Source organism: Prunus avium, chromosome 1, assembly GCF_965620075.1.
Source record: "Prunus avium chromosome 1, drPruAviu1.hap1.1, whole genome shotgun sequence".
Lineage (NCBI taxonomy): Eukaryota > Viridiplantae > Streptophyta > Magnoliopsida > Rosales > Rosaceae > Prunus > Prunus avium.
This window is the reverse complement of record NC_142284.1, coordinates 47912522-47934691: the sequence shown is the minus strand read 5'-3', so window position 1 is coordinate 47934691 and position 22170 is coordinate 47912522. Positions and strand designations below refer to the sequence as shown.

General features: G+C 38.6%; 5 protein-coding genes and 1 non-coding gene across 7 annotated transcripts; 4 read left to right on the top strand and 2 right to left on the bottom strand.

Annotated features, from left to right (window-relative positions):
* Positions 1-1979: 1979 nt before the first annotated feature.
* On the bottom strand, positions 1980-5223 carry LOC110772309 (uncharacterized). Its single transcript, XM_021976746.2, has 6 exons — positions 5082-5223; positions 3814-4022; positions 3442-3668; positions 3170-3331; positions 2641-2965; positions 1980-2478 (listed from the first exon to the last, which is right to left on the bottom strand). Exons 2-6 carry the CDS (start codon positions 3971-3973, stop codon positions 2204-2206), a joined length of 1149 nt encoding a protein of 382 aa, XP_021832438.1. The 5' UTR covers positions 3974-4022; positions 5082-5223; the 3' UTR covers positions 1980-2203.
* Positions 5224-6863: 1640 nt separating this feature from the next.
* On the top strand, positions 6864-10027 carry LOC110772294 (Methyltransferase MT-A70 family protein). Its single transcript, XM_021976731.2, has 9 exons — positions 6864-7222; positions 7331-7544; positions 7770-7909; positions 8010-8043; positions 8364-8439; positions 8939-9116; positions 9217-9306; positions 9414-9516; positions 9737-10027. The coding sequence occupies exons 1-9, from the start codon at positions 6941-6943 to the stop codon at positions 9874-9876; spliced, it is 1257 nt and encodes a 418-aa protein (XP_021832423.1). The 5' UTR covers positions 6864-6940; the 3' UTR covers positions 9877-10027.
* A 3276-nt stretch (positions 10028-13303) lies between these two features.
* TRNAD-GUC (transfer RNA aspartic acid (anticodon GUC)) lies at positions 13304-13375 on the top strand. Its single transcript has one exon. It is a non-coding gene; the product is annotated as a tRNA-Asp (tRNA).
* Positions 13376-13525: 150 nt separating this feature from the next.
* Positions 13526-15628, top strand: LOC110772285 (putative NEDD8-conjugating enzyme Ubc12-like). 2 transcript variants are annotated; one of them, XM_088246615.1, is made up of 6 exons: positions 13526-13659; positions 13894-14007; positions 14632-14740; positions 14869-14947; positions 15064-15180; positions 15272-15628. In XM_088246615.1, the coding sequence occupies exons 2-6, from the start codon at positions 13899-13901 to the stop codon at positions 15410-15412; spliced, it is 555 nt and encodes a 184-aa protein (XP_088102741.1). In that variant the 5' UTR covers positions 13526-13659; positions 13894-13898; the 3' UTR covers positions 15413-15628. The 2 variants fall into 2 exon arrangements, with proteins under 2 accessions (XP_088102741.1, XP_021832405.1); XM_021976713.2 differs by having other exon boundaries at positions 13526-13732.
* A 458-nt stretch (positions 15629-16086) lies between these two features.
* On the top strand, positions 16087-17683 carry LOC110772284 (BES1/BZR1 homolog protein 1). Its single transcript, XM_021976712.2, has 2 exons — positions 16087-16580; positions 16756-17683. The coding sequence occupies exons 1-2, from the start codon at positions 16338-16340 to the stop codon at positions 17395-17397; spliced, it is 885 nt and encodes a 294-aa protein (XP_021832404.2). The 5' UTR covers positions 16087-16337; the 3' UTR covers positions 17398-17683.
* A 290-nt stretch (positions 17684-17973) lies between these two features.
* On the bottom strand, positions 17974-20353 carry LOC110772286 (DNA glycosylase superfamily protein). Its single transcript, XM_021976714.2, has 4 exons — positions 19662-20353; positions 18975-19116; positions 18711-18852; positions 17974-18563 (listed from the first exon to the last, which is right to left on the bottom strand). The coding sequence occupies exons 1-4, from the start codon at positions 20023-20025 to the stop codon at positions 18222-18224; spliced, it is 990 nt and encodes a 329-aa protein (XP_021832406.1). The 5' UTR covers positions 20026-20353; the 3' UTR covers positions 17974-18221.
* Positions 20354-22170: the final 1817 nt, after the last annotated feature.

The window sequence follows — 22170 nt, the reverse complement described above, 5'->3', positions numbered from 1 at the left end:
TGTCTGCCCTAAAAATGGATCGAAATTCACACCCCTTCCTCATCATCGAAATAAACCTATGCAGAAACGATCATATGTGGGGAAAACCACAAGAAGACCAGCATGCATTTTTCATGTCGTGGACCATCGTTTGCTGCTCATTCTTAGTGGCTTCGCATGATACCCATAGCCAAAAGATCATAGTACCTTAATTGCTTTGTATTATTTGCATTCAGTTGTGTGTTCATGCGGTCTTCCAACCGTTGATGGCATTGGTCAACAATTGGAGATTGCTAACACAGTACACAGTAACACAGTAACACAGTAGAGATAGGAGTAGTGGAGTTGGAAAGGGGTTTTATTTGGTGTGCCGTCACATTCAAAAGCATGTTACATGCCCGCCTAACTTGGAAGTTTGACTTCCACAGCTATAGTTAAGCAAACACATGTGACAGAGAGTATAGATTAGGTCAATGGTCAGTTCTTGTATCTAGTTTTATATATTTCTTTAAGCTGGGCGGGTGCTGTGTTAGTTTGGACTTGGGATTATTCTACTTTTTTTTTGGGGTTTTGGGTGAGGTGAACCCAATTGCTCTTCTGTTGCTTTGGGTTGGGCTGCTTCTGATGAGTTACATCAAAATAAGAAAACCTCACTATCAGAAAAAATAAAAAATAAAAAACTCATCAACCCTCACCCCACACCCCACAGATAAAAACACTGTTGTCAAATATGTAGCAGCATTATTTTTTATTATTATTATTATTATTAAAATAAAGCTGCTACACATTTCTCTGTATCTAATAGAATGAAACCAAAGATTTCGGCTTTTGAGTTTCTGGGTTTTTCTTATGATCTGGTTTGTCTTGTGTGCTTGTACCCATTTATCATACGTGTTTTGTTTGATCTGAACGTTTAAAAGGAACAGTCACCAACATTGTTTTTGTAATGCCCTAAGGTAATTCTTTCATTGGGTTTAACGCTCTGTTTGGTTGCCTAGAAATTGTTTAAGCAATTAAAAAATTTCTTGGAAAGACTTAGAAGAGCTTAGCTTAACTAAATCATTTATATGCAGAGTAGTTGATTGTTTTTCTTTCCCGATTAAGTTGGGTCTTGTTGTTTCCAGTTTTAGCTTATATTGAACATTTTAAGGTTTTCTTGATGGAAATTTTGAATCTGAATAGGAACTGTTGGAGTCTTCAATCAATGCCAGTATAGTGGAGCGCTTGTTTTGGAGTTCTGAAGCTATTTCTTTGTATTATTGCTGAAAATTGTACAAGGGCTTCTTAAGAGTCTTGAGTTTAGGCCAAGAAACCCATGCTCGGAATGTTGTCTATGTGCAAGTTGAACAATGCTATTGTCTGATTTTTCTGGAACAAAACAAATTCAGAGGCCATTGGATAGATTGGATTGTGTTTTAGGTTATAGATGGCTCTAATATAGAGTTTAATAGGAGATGGTAGAGAGTGATTTGGACACATAAAAGGTTGAGTACGCGGAAGCCAAGAATCAGGTTTAGAGTTTAGGTTGAAAGAGAAGAGTAATTGGGTGTAGAGGAGTTTGTGTTTTTCTAAAACTTAATATGAAGAGTGATGGGGTGTGTGTATAGATGTATTAGGGTTAAGTATTAAGTTGGATGTCCTTTTTTGTCTTTTTACATAATAATAAAACTTAAGAGCTTAATGACTTAAGTGTTGGAGTGAACAAAGAAATGTGTGATGTTTAAATAGAAAAACTCTAAAAAGAAGGGTGGTGATTTTCCTACTCCCCTTTTATCCACTTACACTCTTTTTTGTTTTTTAATACTTTTTATTGTAAAATAAAAGGGAGTATAAGTGAATAAAAGAGGAGTGAGAACATACAATTTTAAAAAAATGGAGTGTAAGTGGATAAAAGAGGAATGGAAAATCAGTACCCAATGAGAAAAGGCAAACAAATAACTGAAAAATGAGTAAAAGAAACATCTCTTTTGGTTTGTAGATTCATTCATCAAGCACACAAATAGCAGAATTAAGTTTACGTTCTACAAATGAATGTCGAAAAATGTATTTTTCAACAAAGAACGGCTTAATCAAATCTCCTACCCTTTTCCTTTCTTCCTGAACATTACTGACCTACCCCCTTCCCAACCTTGAACCATCTCTAAGTACTGTAAACGTATTAATTATTTGCTAATACAAATCACTAATATACATAATAAATACACGTGTAGAATGGAGAGAGGAACTAAAATGGCATGAAGCAGAAATACTGCTTCTTAAGCTTTTTGGGTCTGCCAACATTTCTAGCCCTCCTTTTTCCTTCTTGGGATGCGGTATGGCTACTGGGTGAGACATCAACATTATGAGAAGTTGATGGGCCTCCTTCATTCCTATAAACTGGTTTCTGAATTCTGCTCATATTGTTTGAAGTCTTTCCTGAGTTCTTGCCACAAACAGCTGAACCAGGAATTGGAGAAAGAGTTTTGACTCTTTCTTCACTTGGAGACTTGCTGAAAGATCCTATTAACCAAAAACAAATTTGGTATTTTTAGGCTTCTTCAAAATAACAAGCATAAGAAGCACTTTAATCTTTTCGGGAAATTATTACAACTAAGAAAAGAACAAAACAGGAGCTGACTGAGTGTGTCATCTACACCAAACATAAGAAGTATTTTTATGTACCTGAAGAGGCTGCAAACATGACCAACTCATCTGGTCTTTGAGGTGCAGAGATACTGAACTTGCAACCTGCATTCTTGTTTACCAAGTCTTGGCCATTTTTGGGCTCTAGTTCTTCTAACAATGCCAGAGAATCGAAGCATTCATCCGATGACATAGTCAAGCAACTTGAATCTGAACTAAAAGAAAAGGATGCTGGTGTATCAAGATCCAGCAGTTCCAAGTAGTCACCTCTGGAAACGTAATCGATTTCATGCATAAGTTGTACATTATGATCTGGAACTCTTTCTGTAACTATTAATGTTCTCCTTTCATTATCCTTGCTCACCTACAAGATATAGCAAGCCAACACATCCATCAGAGGAATGATCAAAAGGAAGCATCATGGTTCCATCCGCACAAAAGCTAATAAAAAAGAATGTTGTTTAAAAGAAATTAAAATTCTGCACAAGAAATCAGCTGCTGCTGTCACTGCAAAATATATATTTCAAGCTGCCAGAATTAATGACCTGTAGGATCCTAATTAACCAACCTGAGGCTTGCTTGTGGAACTGTGACCAGTACAATTCTCGGAACGTGGAACAGCTGAATGTGTTGAGTAACTAGCACTATCAGAACTAACCATTTTCTGAAGATTTTTGCAGTTCAATTTTTGTTCATTGCTACAAAAGACTCTGCAAAGTGACCTGGGTTCCTGCACATTATCCAACCAAACTGGCAATTGACTGGCAGGTTGGGTAGAGAACAAAACAAATAGAACGAATCAGGTAAAGAAATACAGGATTGGAAGCCTCAATCAATTACCTTTGCCTTGCTGTCTTCAGACAACTTCTTCTGAATTAGCCAGTATTCTTGCATCACCCAATCAGTTTTACTTTCATGAGGGGCTTGGCCTTGATAGAACTCAAGAGTAGCTCTCCAACCAGTGATGGAAGAGTTTGAGAATATTCTGCAGGCCTCCCCTTTGGTTCTCCAATATCCAAAATTTGTAGGTTTGTTCTCATTAGAGTGAATGAAGTACCAAAAACCATCTGCATATAAACAGTCTTGTCATTAGAGTGAATGAAGTACCAAATAACATCTGCAGATAACTCAACTAATCAACTTGATTAAATCAAAATAAGTATTCCCCACACCACATTGAAGGGTTTATAGCTTCAAAGATCTGAAAAGTACCAGGTAAATTTGAGGGCTCTAGTTGGTAAGGATTTGCATCTTCAATCACATTGCCTGGAAGAGGGGATCCACTAATTATTTTCCCTAGAGAAATACAGAGCTCCTCATCGGTACACTGAAAACCAATCTCAGCAGGCAGGGCGGTAGATTGTGGACACATGACGAAAAATGGAAAAAAAATCTGATGAATTTAGTCTCTGATCGGTAGTCTGCAAAAGGAAGGTTAAACACAAAGAACCAATTGAAAAAGTCAAGCAAGTATCAAGATTGAAGCAGCTATTTGTAACCTAAATGTTTGAGAAAAATAATATTGAATTAGTCAAATATCAAGATTCAAGCAGCTTATATGTCCAATTAGTCAGACTAATATTGAATTAATGACAAAACTTACTGAAGAAGAGTTCACCAAAAAAATAAAGAGGAGCAAGAAAATCTTGGATCAAATCTAGATCAAATCTTAAAATCGCTAATACAATCAAGCAGCACCTTAGACTAGTATAACATCATCAACTAATATTCGAGATGTGACAGCAGCGATCTAAGAATAATAAACCAAACATTAAATTACATCACTGATATGATAATGCTCATGTTTTGAGTCTCTTTGAATCCAGTCGGATTGCTGGGCAAAATACTTGACCAACAACATTTGAAATTTTTGTTCTTTTCAAGTCTGAAACGAATCCATCACACAAATCCATTAAAATTCAAATAATTCACAGGCGAATCGAAAGGGGTGTCATCCAAAAAACACAAACCATCCATAAACCAAATTACTTTACTACAACAACCAGAAGCAACCCATCTGCGTTAAACAGTCAAAAAGCCAATGATCAAGTTGAGAATGTATCAGAGCAACAAGAAAATTAGTTTTCAAAATTCCAAAATCTTAAACTTTGGGTCTCAGCCTCTCAGAGGAACCAAGACTTGGAGTCAACAGGACCGAACATACCCATTGACGATGACTGACTCATGCTAACATGAAAACAAAAGTTTCATCTTTCTCTTTACTCAACCTTTCATTTCCTCATTAACAAGAAAACAGTTTGATATATGATTCAAAACCATGAAGAACATCAGAAAGAGATAAAAGAAAAGAGAAAGCGTGCCACGAACAGAAGAAGAATATCCCAGGAGAGTTCTCCAACTTCAAATTAAAACAAAAACTATTATACATACACTTTGTTTACTTATCATATAAATAATCTGATATAATAGTAACAAAATTAATTAACACAACATTAGTGAGAAGTTGATCAAGTTCTAACCTTTGGGGTTTTGAGACGACGAGAGCCACTGCCTTCTCCTGCTCGTTCCTTAATTTCCCCTCTAAACAATTAAAGTTGGGTTGGGGTCATCGGTATTTATAGGGCTGCTGTGTTAGTGAACGAAGCCCAGGGTGAGTTAACCCGGGTTACCCATTTCATCGTCGTTTCTACCTTTGGCCACTGAGAAATAAGAAACCACTACGTGTTGCTTCAGCATTGGCCGAGTCACGCAATCCCGTTAATCTTTTGCACCCCAACTCATGCCCTCCTCCTACTACTTTGCCGCGCTTTCCTGGAAAATTCCATGCTCAACCCAACTCGCGATATATTAACGATATAACATTGTCAGCCTTTGATTTCTATCAATTACTATCTTCTTACCAACTTGTCTATACTTAATTAGAGGCGGTCTCATATTTGACTCACATAAATAATAATGACGATATATATATTTGTAATGAGCTTGATATTTAATATTTTTTATTTATAAAAGCTCGATACCTCCTTTTTGAGTTGGTCAAGATTTGATACTTAATTAGTTGTAAGTGTATTGATCCATAAATTACCATGTCACATTTAATATGACGTGGTGTAACCTTATGATAAATGTATTGGCACGTTAATAAAAATTACCATGTCACCTTTTAATGGTGCGAAATATAACAAGATAAACAAAACTGGTGGCTAATATTAAGTCAAAATATCAAGTTGTGACGACATGACTTTTAATGTCATGTGTGCGGTCTTCTAGAACAGACTACAGGAGGAGACGTAGGCAAAGCTCCCCTCCCTCCCTCCCTCCCTCAACCGTATCGAATTGAATTTGCCACTTTGATAATTTGATAATCACATATCGTTAAAAATTTCCAAAGGTTTGGTAGGGTCAAACGGTAATTGCCTGATTCAAATGTCTAACCATTAATACTATTATTTGTATGTTTCATATAAAAATGAAATATATATCATACAAAAAATACTTTGAAGTAAGACACAGTGATCTCATCATCACCGAATATTAAAAAGAGTAATGCTACTCTTATAACATTTGTATACTACATTTCCACACCACCTTATATGGTAGATGAGGTGAACATCACATTAATTAAAATTAATTTAACATTTTCGTTTCTTTTATGATTTATTGCCACTTCATTTGCCACATAAGAGCACCTCCACCCCAAAGGGCAAGGACAAGGCAAAGGCAAAGGCAAGGCAGGGTAAGGTTTATCACTATTCATGTGAATAGTGGCAACCCCTGCCTTTTTAGTTTCCACCTCAAAAGACAAGGGCAATGGCAATTACTATTCACTTAAAATAAATATTTTATTTATAAAAATAATACTTAAACCATTATTTTTGTGTGGGAAGTAAAGAATATGACTAGGTATTTATTTATAAAAAAATCTGAAATTTTCGGTATTTTTAAAGATTTTTTTTTCCCGTTGCTGACATCATCAATGACATCAGCAAACCCATACAATAGCCCAGGCAAGATTTGCCTTTGGGCTTGGCCAAGCTTGTGGAGCACACAAGCTGCCCAGGCTTCTGTTGCGCATTAGATACCAAGCCTTGGCACTAGGCCCCCTCTGTCCTGGCAAAATGGGAGCGCTGGAGGTGCTCTAAAGTGGTTTTAGAATATGGTATACAAATGTGATAAGAGTAGCATTATTCTATTATAAAAAAAAGATATTTTTTTGTGGGTTCAAATGTGGGCCTTATTTGGGCTGGGCCAGCATATTTATTGAACTTGGCTTCAGACCATTTGGGCCCTTTGGATTGTAGGCCCATTTGATGCGGCGGGAGATTTCTCACAGCGAAAGTTGGACGGCGAAACCTAGCGGGACTGGCCAGTCCTGATAATGGAGGACTCGAAAACCAGCGATAAGCTATCGGAGTTTTTGGAATCCGGTGTTTATCGGTTGGAAGATTCGAACGCCGTTTTCATCGACCCGGTTCGCGTCCTCAACCGCTCCTACACCCGGTTTAGGGTCTCGCCTTCCGCCTACTACTCTCGCTCATTCGACTCCAAACACGCTGGTCAAGAGGCTAGGGTTTCTTCAAATTTCAGAAAGCGAAAGCGGAAGGAGAAGAAACCTCAGCCTCTCAACGACAGAGAACGAGCCGCCGATCAACGCCATCAGGTAATTACACAGTCACTGCCCTTAGTGCGATTGCATGTTTGAAACTTCAATGTTTTTGAGATTTTCCAAGCGGAGCCTTAGTGTTTGATTTGATGTTGATTATTGCAGGAAGTGAGACCTTTTTTGCTGAAGGCGCATGAATCTTTAGTTAGAGCAACTGAGCTTTTAGAGGTTGTGAGCAATTTGAAGGGGAATTTGGGTCCTTCAACATCGTCTCCTGGAGCTGAACAGTCACTTGTTGAACTCGGGCGGGTCTGGCAGGCACCGCTTTATGAGATTACTCTGAATTTCCATCCAAATGACAACGCAAGGGAAGATGGAGGTTGGTTTTATTATTTAAATTTTTTGCCTTTAATTCTTTTGTTTTTGGGTAAATTGAAATGTTGGTCATTTGTTGTTTTATCGAGACTATTGGCTTATCAGGGTGCTTGATTGCTCGACAATGGAGGTTGGTTAATTATTTGAAGTCCATGCCCTTTATCATTCTCATATTGAGTGGTTTTGCAAATTTCTGAAATTGAAAATGACTCCTACTCTGTTTTCTTAGGTGCCCCTACTATTCAATACTGTGAACAACCTGCATTCCCTGTGTTTAACAACTTAGTCGTTAATGAGACCAGTGAAGATGTGGAGGCTGAACTTTTGAATAGTCGATATATCTTACCTCCAGAGAGTTCCTTCTACATGGTATGCCGACTTACTGACTATTTTTCTTTTTAAAAATAGAGAAACAACGCAAGCTACTTTACCATGTTTCTTATATGATTTGTTTTCTATCATGTGGAAGTCTGATCTGGGGCAGATTCACAATCTAATTCCTGGTAATTCCTCCATTTCAAACCCATATTTATCTGCAGAATCTGGTTCTGAATGTTTGTAGGAGTAAATTGCCCAAACTAGATGCTTAGTGGTGGAAATGTCATTATGCATTCAACAGTATTTCATGTTATCTCCAAGGTTATTGATACCTGAAGTACTTTATTAAGTTTTCACAACCATTTCGTGTTGTTTTTTATTCTCAATGTGCTCATACTTTTATGTTCTTATGGAAGTTGGTAGAAATCTTATTTTCATTTTTACTAGCATTCTGATTGTAGTTAAAACTTTTTATATTTTTATATTTTTATATTTTTTAATGTAGCTGAGTCTGATTGCGGCTTCAATCTTATTGTTATTGATCCACCATGGGAAAATGGAAGTGCTCGTCAAAAGCAGAGGTAGGCATATTACCCTATTGTATTTTATAGCTTAAAAGAACCTGCAAGCCTGTTCGCTAATACCATTACCATATCTTTGCATCTCCTGTATTTTGAACATTTTATTTGACTTGAAGGTATGTCTATTCTTTAAATGTATATAGTAAGGGGCACACCCTAGAGATAATTGACTCTAAAGGGATGCTTATCCAACTGACTCTCGTTAAAACAAATTGTATCAGAGCAATCAAGACATTTTTTCTAAATTTCTGTTAAGAATTTTGGTATCCAAGTCCATTGAAACAAATTGGAGTGGTAGATGAGTGATTGATGCGAATTTAATATATAGTGTGGTTTGGCCCAGTTGTTCTGATGGGCTACATGCCTGACGTTGTTTTCTTGAATAACCATGTGATTTTATAGCATTGCTTGAAACTAATATTATACAACAGATTTTAATACGGTGATGTTATTCATAATACTTTCATTTTGGATGGGGTGGTTTTTTTCATTCTTATAGGTACTCAACTTTGCCAAACCGATATTTCTTATCCCTTCCTGTTAAGCAAATTTGTCATAAGGATGGAGCACTTGTTGCTTTATGGGTGACAAATAGGGAGAAGTTGCGTGGTTTTGTTGAGAAAGAGCTATTTCCTGCATGGGGAGTCAAATATGTTGCTACTTTTTTCTGGTTGAAGGTTTTCTCTCGGTGTTTGTGTGTGTTTATATAGTGAATTCTTTTGAGTGCGATTTTGCAAATTCATTTTGCTAAGGTCTGGTTCTATTGAACTGACGCAGGTCAAAGCAGATGGTTCGTTGATTTGCGATTTGGACCTCTTTCATCACAGGCCATACGAGTGCCTTCTATTGGGCCTCGTTCATGGGAAGGTTAGTTACTACCATTGCAGCATCATGGATTCTTTGCAAGGGTTCAATTTTTTCTTCTTCTTTGAATTAGTAATCTGTTTACTGATTGTGATGTTGGTACTTTGCAGGTTACAGATTCAAAACAGCTATCAAGTACCAAACCTAAACTACCGGATAATCAAATCATGTTAAGCATACCGGGAGATTACTCAAGGAAACCCCCAATTGCAGGTGGTATACTGATTATATTATTAGATATGCAGTCCTTTATTAAAGCTTTAGTCTTCTAACCAACAACACACTATAACTCTTTCGTTTGTAGTAGTTATGTACTTACTACTAATCATTTGTTGGATGCATGTTTGCAATTCATGTATCTGGTTTTCAAATAGGCAATACAGACTACATTTACCAATGTAGGTTCATCTTTTTCTTTCTTTTCTCCTTTCAGGATTGTTACATGAGTATGCTCCGAGGCTCCAACGTGGTCGATGTATTGAACTTTTTGCTAGAGAGATGACCGCCGGATGGATTTCTTGGGGGAATGAACCCCTCCATTTTCAGGAGTCCAGAAATTTTATGAAGACATAGTTATACATTCATTTTATTCTACTTCCCTCCAAGGCCTCGTTATTGTTGCAGAGCAGACGCCTAGATAAGTTTTCGTTTACTTCCTGTAGGGATTTTGCAATTCCCGTACCCCAGCGGGTTTAGTTATATTCTTCGGTATTGTGATAAGAAATTTGTCATTGTGGTGGGCTATTTGTTTTTTTTTTGGAGGGGTACAAAGGGGGCTAAAGCCCCAAACCAAAAAGAAACTAATAAAAAACTGGACGAGGTCTAGCAACACCTCAAACATCAGCAGCTAACGTAGCACTAAGAAAAGCCGGAGCCTAGGCCAGGACCAAAATCATAACTCCTCGCAGCCAGGGCATCCGAAGCACAATTTTGTTCACGGAAAAGATGCTTCACAGAGCAATTTTGTTCACTGAAAATATGCTTCACAGAGCAGCACCAATCCTCAGGAATCTACATTTTGCAACTAAACCCTACAATTTTCATTAAAAGAAGCACCCAATCACAAGAAAGAAACAAAATGGTGAAACATAAAAAAATTGAGAGTCCACACAAGATTCTACATCAATGGAGTTGTTCATGATTCTTCGTGAGGTAACCTAGGGCCGTTTGGTACTCACCTGTTTGGTTCGCACCAAATCCTTGGTGGTAGCTAGCTTATTTGATTAATTTAAATCTAGCTAGGGGCCCTAAATCCATCTGCTCGTGTATGTGGTTTTAGGGACTTAATGTTAAGCCATCTATTTTCCCTTGTTTGTTAAAGTAGTAATCCCTTCTTCTTTTGATTTTATTATAAAGGATTTTTATTACGTGGGAAATTTAGGAAATGACACTAAAATATTATATTATAACGCTCATATAAGTTTCTGCTCTCTTTTTGCAATTGCCGTCCCCTCTCCGATTCGCTTAAGGGTATCGATCAACATTTAACCAAAATTATGTCAGTATTAATCATCGGCCTAAATCCTGTGTCAATGGTAAAAACAAAAGTAGAATTTGGGATTTCAGAAATGATACTCATGAGTATATTGTCTCCTTCAATTTTCCACGATGCATTTGCTTGGCCCAGCTTTCAACCGAAAACAGTTACTGATCGATGAGTATGGCTACTTCAACTGCAACTGCAACTGCAATGAATGAAATTTTGTTAAATACTTCACCAGATCAACTGTCTGCACTGCATGCATTCCATTTTACACTCAACCAGGTCTTGAATGCGGTTGCCACTTCTCTACCTCTGCTTTCTTCTGCTCGTTGCAAGGAACCACTATGAGGAGCTCAAAGACGCAGATGTACCCCGTACAGTTTATGAGTTTCTGCATATATATATATATGCAATGCAATCTTCTTCTTTAGCATAGATACAAGAAAACATAAAAAATGCACAACAAGGTCATTCTTTGTAAGTCGAGTGTAGCGTGCATGATTTCATTGTGTTGTGGAAAATGAAACGTGCCACACGGATGACAATCTCATCATGTACTCCAATGTGAACCTGGTTTAAAGAATTTAATCACACCCTGCATCCATTCAATCTATTTCCCCTGCTAGACAGTGAATACCCTAGTTTTTATCATATGTGAACTAGTAGTGTACTCTACTTACTTGCTTTCCTGGTTTGTATTCTTTGATGACATTATTGTTCTCCAAAATAATGAAGGATAATCAACCTCCCCATGCCATGAAGCTTCAAAAGAATAAGAAAGTTTTAAATTGAGAAATTCACACACCTCAAATAGAGTTTACATTTTTGAAGAATATACTGATACTACGATTGTCTTACTTAACTTTATATATAGTCCTTCGTGCTGGAGCTACAGATGTTTCTAGAACTTTCTGTTTTTTAGAGGGGGGGAATTTGCAATACTGTAATATTGTAACTAATTCTCTCTTATTCCAGACCCTCCACCGCCTCCATAAATAACCACCTGAGCTCCGTTCACACACACCTTTCACATTTTTCTCATTTTAGAATCTCTCTCTCTCTCTCTCTCTCTCTCTCTCTCTCTGAAACAGAAGCAGAAGCAGAGGCTTCTTCATCATCTCCATTAATATCAATGGTTTTCTGCATCCCAAGTCGCCTGAGTATGTCATCCCTGATCGCATCTCTCTGCGTAGCCATAGCTGCTTGGCTAACCCCAGTTGGAGATATGCTTTACCACCAAATGAGCCTCCCTTGGAACCTCCTCCATCTTGTTCTTCCTCGGCATTGACATCCTTCTCCTCAACCTTGCCTATCGCTACTACACCAGAGCCAGAGCCAGTAATTCTTTTACTTCTTCGCCACCGCCGCGGCACCTTGACTTTGTCAGAGACGTCGTTGACCTCGTCGTTCTCATCGCAGGCCTCTTTCTCCAGGGATTTATAGATCCTGAACACTGTGGCTGGCCTTGTCTGCAGCTAATACTCGCGCTGTTTGTGGTGATTTTTACGTTTTTTCTAATCATCAAATCGACGATGGACTTGGGCGTAGCGGATCTTTTTCTTGCTATAATTTCCGTCTTCATGGTCTACTTCAGCAAAAGGCACGAGAAATTGAGTGCGGCAGCCACGGGTTTTGTCAGCTTTATTCTCATCTTTGTAAGGAACCCACTACGAGAGAAGTTTAAAAACGGAGAAGTAAAGCGTACATTATATGCGGTGATCACGAATGAGCTATTCCCTGCCGTCAAAACTCGTCTTGCCAATTTCTCTCCTCGTTTGATGAATTTTTTGGTTTACGTTAATTGGATCATCAGCCTTGGTGGAGAAGAAGACTTGGAATTACAAGATTTTGCACAAGCAGGAGGAGCAAAAGAAAAAGAACAAGCAGGAGAAGCAAAAGGAAAAGAAGCAGAAAAGGAGCCGCTGTTAGCAACTGATCAACATCGTGACGTGGCGTCATCTTCAACCGTTGGAGAAGCCCAGAAGGAAATTACATCGGAAGATTAGTAGTACTAGCTAGTAGATATGAAGATCTTCTGTTTGATTCTATCGTTTTAATTTGGTTCATCATCATCGTCTTTCCTTTAATTTTCTGGTAATTCTTTCATTTCATGACATGAATTTGCTACGTTACGTTTGGATCCTTTGCAATATTGTATCGTGCATGGGCATGAAGTGGCTGTAACTGGTGCTCATGAGTTTTTACTCGAGATAATTGAAAGAATATTTGGGTAATATTACGTCACACCTATGTCATATATGCAATGCGAGCTTCTTACAACGCCATGGCCTCTTCCTTAATTTTTTCCTTTTTCTTTTTAATGGTTTTTTTAATACAAATTTCGGAAATGACACCCAACTGTACGTAATATTGGATACATAGAAGAAACGGTTACTGATAACCTCGGCCTGCTCAGCTGCAAGAAAATGAAATTCGTTACGTCCATTTTCTTGCCATCTGTTTTGCACATGGTGTAAAAAAGTAACATAGAAGAAAACATGAAACATGTACAACAAGGTCGTTGTAGTATAGTGGTAAGTATTCCCGCCTGTCACGCGGGTGACCCGGGTTCGATCCCCGGCAACGGCGTTTGCTTTTTAATAGAGGATGGTTTTATTTTTCACAATTGAATACAGCATACGACATGTCGTTAATAATCAGAGGAGGAGCCCGTGGACCCTGGGTTTTCGGATTTAAACAGAAAATGGAAGGCTCAAGGGTGACCAAAAAAAAGACAAATCAAAGCAAACCAACAAATAAAAATAGCGCCCGCGAACAAGTAGCAGACGAGAAAAAAAGAGAGAGAGTATTTAGTAGGAGAAATGAGGACGACAAGCGAAGCCTCCTCCCTTCTGATTCTCCCCATTCAAATTGTACATCTTTGTCCATCTTTGCTTACTTAACAACTTATTTCCTTTTGCTTTTCTGCGGCCTTTCATCGAGCAGGTTAGCTTCATTTTCTTTGTCTTGGTCAGTTGCCTTGTCCAAAGCGCATGATCAACAATTTGCAGTCTTTGTATTTTCTTTGACGTTATAGTTTATGCGCATGTTAATTCCCATGAATTAATTTGTTCATATATCTTCTTTTTTTATATATAAATTGCCAGAAACAATGATCAGGCTATTTAAAGTTAAAGAAAAGCAAAAGGAAATCGAAGAAAATGCAAAGGAGAAGGGCCTAGTCAAGAAGCAAAGTGCAGGGGAATTACGTCTTCATAGAGGTTTTTACCTTTCATTTTTGAGTATATGTTGGTGACCATTATTTTCCATGCATGTTCACAACAATGTGCATAACCCATGCAATCCCTGCCTATTCATCAGTAATTTGGAATGTAGATATGTCATATAATTGACATCTTTCTTTTCTGTCTGCGTGGAATAATCTGGATGGCAGCAAGTGATATCATCATGTCCAATGATGATTTGGTGCATCCTCATAAACAGCTTACTTACATGTTGTAATTATTCGTATTTGTAGTTCCGGAGCATGTACTTGCACACATAATTTCCATCAGTCTCCCCTGTAACATTCATTTTACATAAATCAAATTTTTATACGACTCTGTTATGATTATTTTGTTGCTCCCATTGTCTCATCGAACTCATTCCTTGCCCCATTTTACGATCAAACTATCAAATTCTTGCAATGTGGTATTCAACTTATGTAGTGTTAGCTCTGCCAATACCACCCTATCAGCTTCCTGAATATGTTTTTAACTGCAACTTTGAATAAGCAACAATTTGGTATATATTTAATTCCTTCAAGTAGTCCTTGAATTGTATTATTCTGTTCTCATATCTATCTTGAGACCAGATTATGAATTTTACCTTTTTGTTTCTTGTAGACATAAGTGAGTTGAACCTACCAAAAGCATGTGAAATATCTTTCCCTAATGGAAAGGACGATCTCATGAACTTTGAGGTCACCATTGAACCTGACGAGGGATATTATACGTAAGTTATCTTTGATCAGGACATTTAAATCTTCTGCTTAAAGTTAATTTGGTTTCTGGAAATTGTTTCGAATTGCAAATTTCATGTCATCTAGCTGAATGCCCTCCCTTTTCTACCTCTTGTGACAGTGGTGGCAGGTTTGTCTTCTCATTTCATGTTCCCATTATCTACCCTCATGAAGCTCCAAAGGTCAAGTGTGAAACAAAGGTAAAGAAACCTAGGTGCCCCATTTTGGGCCAAATTTATTTTCCAGTCTATTGGTATTAATGCTGCAAACTATTTTATTCACCACTACAATTTCTGATGTTGTATGCCATTTGCAGATCTACCATCCCAACATTGACTTGGAAGGGAATGTTTGTCTTAACATTCTTCGAGAAGATTGGAAACCTGTCCTCAACATAAACACTGTTATTTATGGATTGTCTCACCTATTCACGGTATCTCCGATTCTTTTTTCTGCTAAGTTTTATTTGTATGTTCCCCTTTTCCCCTGTTGCTTACTCAAATCCTGAGTATCTACTTATGCAGCAACCCAATTATGAGGATCCCTTGAACCATGAGGCAGCCGATGTTTTGAGGGATGATCCAAAGTTGTTTGAATCAAATGTGAGAAAAGCAATTGATGGTCGTCAATGGGTGGGAACCGACTATTTCTCCGGGTGCAATTGAGAAGATTTTCAATCCGGTTATCTAGGGTTGCTTGTTCAAGGTCCAAGGCTGTATAGGGGTGAAGGTTGTCTTTCCTAGAGTGTTTCTACATTTCAGGTGAGCAGGGAGATTGTTTTGTGTCACAATTTTCAGCCGATACTTGTTATAGTAGGAGGCCATTTGTGTGCTAGAGTAATTCAAATTCTCTTCCCATTAATAAACAAGGCGTCATGTCAAGACTTGGTTTTTGGTTTTTCACATTAACTTAAACAAAATGATCACCATTTAATTTACACATGCATGAAGCAACCTGAGAGCTTCTTTTTTTTCCTCCTTTATTCCCCAGTGCAATCAGTTTTGTAGTCTTTTTTGGTCCAGACCTGGAAAATTTGGGTTGGGCCTGTCGATTAAATGTCGGCACTCAAAAGCCCATTATTTATTCGAAAACTGTTTTTTTTTATTCTCTTATGTTGCGAACCCAAATCCATATGCAAACAGAAAAATCCACAGTGTTCAGAAAGTGGGTCCCACTGCAACGGCCGGACCCGCAAGAGAATTATTAGGTCATCGGCGAAAAGAAAAAACAGTTATATAAAAAAACTCCACGCGGCAAATCGTTTTTCTCTCTCTCTCTCTCTCTCTCTCACTCGCATCAGAATGGACTTGCGTGCACCCACCAGTAATAAACGACGCCGTCAAGGTCTTTGAGTGCACACGCGACACATTTCAACATGCCCGAGTCAGGCTTTATTTTTGTTACCACTGAGAGAGAGATTCTTCTACACAAACCAGCGAAAAAGCGAAAGCGCATTCCTCGTGAACACACGCATCTCCATCTCTGATTCTGCCGAGCTTAAATAGCCTGCGACGCACCTTACGCAGAGCTCGACATTGCAAAGCGCCTGATACTGAGAGAGAAAAGAGAGGGAAGATAATTGATCGGAGAATGACGTCGGATGGAGCCACGTCTGCGGCGACGGTGGCGCGGAGGAAGCCGTCGTGGAGGGAGAGAGAGAACAACCGGAGGAGAGAGAGGAGGAGGCGAGCCATAGCTGCGAAGATATTCGCAGGGCTCCGAGCTCAGGGCAACTTCAATTTGCCCAAGCACTGCGACAACAACGAGGTGTTGAAAGCTCTCTGCCTCCAGGCTGGCTGGACCGTCGAAGACGACGGCACCACCTATCGCAAGGTCCCTCTTCCCTTCTCTTCTTCAATTCACTTTAATTGTCCCAATTCTTCAATTTCTTTTTTTAATTTCTAATTATTTTCCCATAATTGTCATAGCTCAGATCCAAAGGAAAAATCCACCTGAAAATTAATTTACTGATGAATTCTAATAATGTGATGGTGGTGTTGTCGTACAGGGATTGAAGCCAACCCAAATTGATACACCAGGCACATCAACCATGATCAGCCCTTACTCTTCTCTAAATCCTAGTCCAATCCCATCCTACCAAGCCAGTCCTTCGTCGTCTTCCTATCCAAGCCCAAGCCGTTTCGATCCCAGCACTAATTCATCCAATCCCAGTCACTATCTGCGCTCTGCAATTCCTTCGTCTCTCCCTCCTCTGCGAATTTCCAATAGTGCCCCTGTAACCCCACCGCTCTCATCCCCAACCTCCAGAAACCCCAACCCAATTCCAAACTGGGACTCCATTGCTAAACAGTCCATGGCCTCTTTCGATTACCCGTTTTATGCTGTCTCTGCTCCGGCAAGCCCTACCCGTCACCAGCTCCATTTTCCAGCTGCTACCATTCCCGAATGTGACGAGTCTGATACTTCCACTGTTGATTCTGGGCAATGGGTTTGCTTCCAGAGATTTGCTCCTTCTCTGTCAGCAATGCCAGCCTCTCCCACCTTCAATCTTATGAAGCCTGTTGTTGCTCACCAAAACTTGCCTGACAGTGAGATCCCAGAGGTAAAGCCGTGGATTGGAGAGAAGATTCATGAGGTGGGATTGGATGATTTGGAGCTCACACTTGGAAGTGGTAAGCCTCGAAGTTAAGCCCAGCAATTGGGTGGGGGGGTTTGAATTCAGAGTGTGAGTTGCTGAGTTATGAAGGAAGAGAAAGAAAAGAGGTTGTACTTGTTCATCTGCCACAACCCTTTCTGGGTCAAACTGCATATCTCGAACCATACTTGGTTATATTGCTTGCAAGAAAATAGATTTCGTTTGCGATTTAAGTTAATTTTATTCCTTCTGTCTCAATTCGAATTTGTTTGGGATGTTCTCAGCTTCAGAATATTGTGTACCGTTTCTTGTTCAAATTAACAGTTCTTTTTTTGTATCATTATTTATTTTTATAATCAAATTTGTAGACTCAGAAAACCCACAGCAAAATGGGAATGTTGTTGTACATTGGAAAGTTTTATTTTGCGGTTTATGTGTCCGCGTGCTTATATATACAGAGGTTTCGTTCTTCGTGCCTAATTATAATCCATCGTATTAAACCTTTTTTAACATTGTATTCAATCGCAAACGTTGAAGAAAATTTTAAACACAATGCACCAAACAAGCATTATAGATCACAAACACGTGCTTTTCTATGATAATGTGAATATTTATTACTAGACACCAAAATGACGATAACGCAGCAAATTTGACAACTCAAACTGATCTCTACAAAGCATCAGCTTCTTACATAGTGGTAAGAGTCTAACGCAATACTTTTCTGGTTGGTTAGTTTAATGACACAGACACAGACACAGAGTGGCATGAGAAAAGCACGCAACGACTACAAAGTAAAAATGGAAAACATCTACTTTTTACCTTCTTACAGTAATTTCTAAATTATGTGGATTTGTGTAATTAGTAACAAAGTTTGGCTGTCATTTGTGCTCTCCAATCTCCATAGCTTCACTTAGTTTTAGCACCTCCGTCTTCCCTTCCGTCTTAAGTTTCAGGTCTAATTTTTTGTCATTTGCATTGCATTCCTTGCATCTGAAGCATGTTAGGAGATGATCGTTCACAATCCCTGCCACTTGCATAAACGAGTAAATGACAGTAGGACCAACACAACGAAAGCCTCTCTTCATCAAATCTTTGCTTATGACTTCAGCTTTTGGCGACTTCACCGGCACTTGGCGTCCATAACGAAATCCGTTTCTTATTGGCTTGTGGTTCACAAAGCTCCAGCAGTAGTTACTGAAGGAACCAAACTCCTGCTGAACCTGCAAAGTGCAAATGTGTGAATCACATGGAAACCTATTATTTTAGAAGGATTTCAATAAAGGGATCATTTGTTGATTTTGGAAACTAGGGAAAGCACATTATGAACGCGTGCTTAAGCAATGAATCATGCAATGCATATTGCTTACCTTGAGCATTTGCATAGCATTCTCCACAACTGCACGAAGCTTTTGTTCAGATAGCAATGGAATGCCATTTACTTTGAGAGATAGTAGCTTCTTCTCTTCGAACTTTGCTATGGATGACGGATCAAAGTCGTCAAAAAGTTTCCTGCAAGGAGCCCAAGGGGACAAAACAAGTATAAAACTATAAGCATACAGGCATACCTTTCTTCACAAAGCTCGCTAAACTATAGATGCAATATGGAGTACGATAAATGGAAACAAGCATACCGGAACATGTCTCTCTTGTGTAGAATTTCTGGCCAACTGAGTTCGGCTAGAGCTTGTGAAAGGACGAGCAACTCAAACAGCTTCTTATCATCATAAACTGGAACCCCCCATTCTTCATCGTGGAAACAAGTATAAACTGGGTCTGTTGTTCAAGTTAAAGTAGCAAGCAAGAAATTTCATTAGAGGCCAGAAAGCATAGTTTCGATTCAGGCGGGCTAATCAATGGAAGTCAAAAAAATGTTAAGGATCATATTCCGGTGGAAGCCAACGCCCTTGTAAAGAAATGTTGCAACTCTTCAGGCATAGAATTGTGTTAATTCCTAATTGAGTTTTTGGTTTCTTCAAGAAACACATTTGCATCATCTTGGTAATAAAATTATGTCACTCAAACTAAATAACATTCTCAATTCTCAAACACTCTACCCTATCCTCAATCAAACAATTGTGCACAGTAAAGAAGTCCACCTAATTATCAATATAAAGCAATATAATTATAAAAGAAACGTTATAATCTTTTTATGAAATGAGAAGAAGAAAAAAAAAAAAAAAACAGTTCATATTTCTTGCATGTAAAAATTAAGGAAAGCATTTTACACTCAAAATTCCAAATTTTCATATCTTTGTCGTCAATTTCGCAGCAGGCAAACATAAATAAGAGGAAAATTAACAAAAGCACGGCGAATTTACCAGAGTTTGGTGTAATCCATTCACACCGTTTAGGTGGACCCGCGGGCTTGACGACCTCCATATTGTCCGAAACCAGCTTCCCAGGCCTCAAGCTCTTGTGCCTCACAGTCCTTCTAGGACTCACCGTTTTGGCAGATGAACAGCTCGACGAGGTATCAGAAGAGCAGGTGCTGTCCACCGAAACGTTTTTCCGTACAGCCGCTTCTGGAATTTCCGATACAGGTTTTCTCGGGCTCTGCGATGGCTTCTTCAAGCCCTCGTTCTTGCGTTTCGGGGCCTCTGAAACCCTAACTCTGTTCCCGCCGGGACCGAGTACAGCTCGGGGCTCACAAATCGAAGATTGAAGCTTTGTAGCCACAGACATTGCTGTAGATAGTTTCAAAAGAGAGCCCAGCTGGGTTTGCTTTTGAGCTCGAAAACGACGACGCTTCAGCTGAATTTTCTCGTGAAGAAGAAAGTTTATGCTTCTGTTGCGTGTGTTTGCTTGGGGGTTGTGGTGGTGGTTAGAGAGGATATTAGGGCGTCAGCGCAGGGTAAAACGGTAAGAAACAAGGTTGAGTGAAGCTGAGAGCAGAAACAGAGCAGGTGAGGTGTGAGGTGTGAGGAGCGTGAGCGTGGAGTGGAGAGAGCAGAGGGGCGCAAAGTGACGACAAAACGACCGTTTTCTGCGGATTTAAAACGGATTGCCGGAATGGGTAAGGCACCGGTAACACCCGGTAAATAGTGCTTGCGTGTCGGTGACAGACATTGAACCGTTTTGGTTTTGAAATCGATGGTATGGGCAAAGTTTTCCCGAAATGCCCAAATTGCCCATATGCAGTTCCCTGAATTGCATTGGCTGTGAGTTGCTTCAAAACTAGAACATGGTACCAAATAACTTTCTAATATTCTACATTTACAATTTTTGAAAGAGATATTTGATTTTTTTTTCTCCTTAATTCAATAAAAAAGCAATATCATGTACAGAAAATATGCTTAATGAATCATAGTTAGTGTAACAATTTTGTTGAAATTGTATTTAAGTTTGTCATAAAAAATAAAATTAAAAGGACAAGAACAAGAACAAGAAATGGGGCCACGAGAATGAGAAGTGAACCAAAATTACTTGATTAAGGTAAAATAATTCCTTTGTTGTTGGTTACATGCAAATTTGAATTTAATTAATTTTCCTGACCATTCATAAGTTTGAATTCTCTTTAAATTATATTAATTTAAAGTAGTTTAAATTACTGTTTGTTTCAAAGCATAATTAATGAAGCTGCCTTTATTTTTTATAAACAATCTATCAAATTCATTAGTCTATATATATATGGGGGTCCATCATGTTATGAGTTGATTGAAAGGGTATTTCAGGTACTCAAAGTGAAGCACCACCAGAAACCATAGAAGGCGGAAGTGGCGGTTGGAGGAACTTAGGCTATGAGTCGCAGTCAGTTGGTAACGTTGGGGGATGATGTAAATTGCGAAATGGGTTACGTGGTTATGTGTTACGTGTTTGTTGCAACTTGCATTGCATATAACTTATAAGATACGATGAGAATGAAAGATGATATATATGGGGCTTCTCCAATGCGAACTCTAAGATGCGAACTCGTTGCGAACATTTGTTTTTAAACCGTTGGAAGAAGAGCGAAAAGAAAGAAAATAAAGCCACACAAGCCATCCAACGGTTAAAAACAAAAGTTCGCAACGAGTTCGCATCTTAGAGTTCGCATTGGAGAATGCCCCTATATATATATATATATATATATATATAAGCTTGGTCTTTGGACTCTTGGTGGGAAGTTAGCTTCCTTACCGTTGAGTAAAAGAATCCAAAGTTGAACAAAAAGAGAAGAAACACAATAGTGGGTATACAACGGCTATTTACGTATCGGAATCGGTATGCTAAACATTGATTGGGCTGGGCCTAGCAGAGGAGAGGAGAGGAGGCGTGATCAGCTTCCTATTGCTATTTCTAGTGGGGACGTTATCTAATAACATCATTAGATGAGACCATACTTTTTAACCGTTTGATTAAATTAATTAGCTATTGAATTAAATTAGTTAATTTGATCAAATAATTAGGAGATATAGCCTGTATTGCTATTGCTCATTTAACTAAACACAGTAAAAGCGAATCTCACTGTGGTCAGCGACTGCCGTCGTGTTTGACTGACAGCCTTAAATCTATGTATTTGCTTTGCTTAAGTTAAGAGTTTTTCTGCCCCAAAACAATTATATATAAATTTTTTTTTTAAAAAAAAAAAAGAGTCGAGAGTTTGTTAAAAAAATCCATCAGTTGAATATATGATATGGAGTGGATAATTATTAGGTAAGAAAATGTAACACGCAACACAGCGTAATTAATTAATTAGTTAATAAATTTGAATAAAAATTTGTGTTGCCAAGTGAGAAGAGGCAAAGGCTGCTGTCGCGCTTGTGTGGTATGATTGGGAAATAATATCATCAGCTTAAGGTCAACAAGGACAATTCCACCGTATTAAGATTTCCGCCCTTTTTTATGGGA

Bases quoted from the DNA above. Each gene is read 5' to 3' on its own strand.
- LOC110772284 (XM_021976712.2), top strand. From the start codon at position 16,338: ATGACGTCGGATGGAGCCACGTCTGCGGCGACGGTGGCGCGGAGGAAG. The intron at 16,581-16,755 runs GTCCCTCTTCCC...GTTGTCGTACAG, and splicing joins ACGGCACCACCTATCGCAAG to GGATTGAAGCCAACCCAAAT.
- LOC110772309 (XM_021976746.2), bottom strand. From the start codon at position 3,973: ATGTGTCCACAATCTACCGCCCTGCCTGCTGAGATTGGTTTTCAGTGT. The intron at 3,332-3,441 runs GTAATTGATTGA...GATAATGTGCAG, and splicing joins CTGAAGACAGCAAGGCAAAG to GAACCCAGGTCACTTTGCAG. The intron at 2,966-3,169 runs GTTGGTTAATTA...TATATCTTGTAG, and splicing joins GTTCCACAAGCAAGCCTCAG to GTGAGCAAGGATAATGAAAG.
- LOC110772294 (XM_021976731.2), top strand. From the start codon at position 6,941: ATGGAGGACTCGAAAACCAGCGATAAGCTATCGGAGTTTTTGGAATCC. The intron at 7,223-7,330 runs GTAATTACACAG...TGATTATTGCAG, and splicing joins CCGCCGATCAACGCCATCAG to GAAGTGAGACCTTTTTTGCT. The intron at 9,307-9,413 runs GTTAGTTACTAC...GGTACTTTGCAG, and splicing joins TGGGCCTCGTTCATGGGAAG to GTTACAGATTCAAAACAGCT.
- LOC110772286 (XM_021976714.2), bottom strand. From the start codon at position 20,025: ATGTCTGTGGCTACAAAGCTTCAATCTTCGATTTGTGAGCCCCGAGCT. The intron at 19,117-19,661 runs GTAAATTCGCCG...CTTGAACAACAG, and splicing joins ATGGATTACACCAAACTCTG to ACCCAGTTTATACTTGTTTC. The intron at 18,853-18,974 runs GTATGCTTGTTT...GGCTCCTTGCAG, and splicing joins CACAAGAGAGACATGTTCCG to GAAACTTTTTGACGACTTTG.
- LOC110772285 (XM_088246615.1), top strand. From the start codon at position 13,899: ATGATCAGGCTATTTAAAGTTAAAGAAAAGCAAAAGGAAATCGAAGAA. The intron at 14,741-14,868 runs GTAAGTTATCTT...CTCTTGTGACAG, and splicing joins CCTGACGAGGGATATTATAC to TGGTGGCAGGTTTGTCTTCT. The intron at 15,181-15,271 runs GTATCTCCGATT...CTACTTATGCAG, and splicing joins GATTGTCTCACCTATTCACG to CAACCCAATTATGAGGATCC.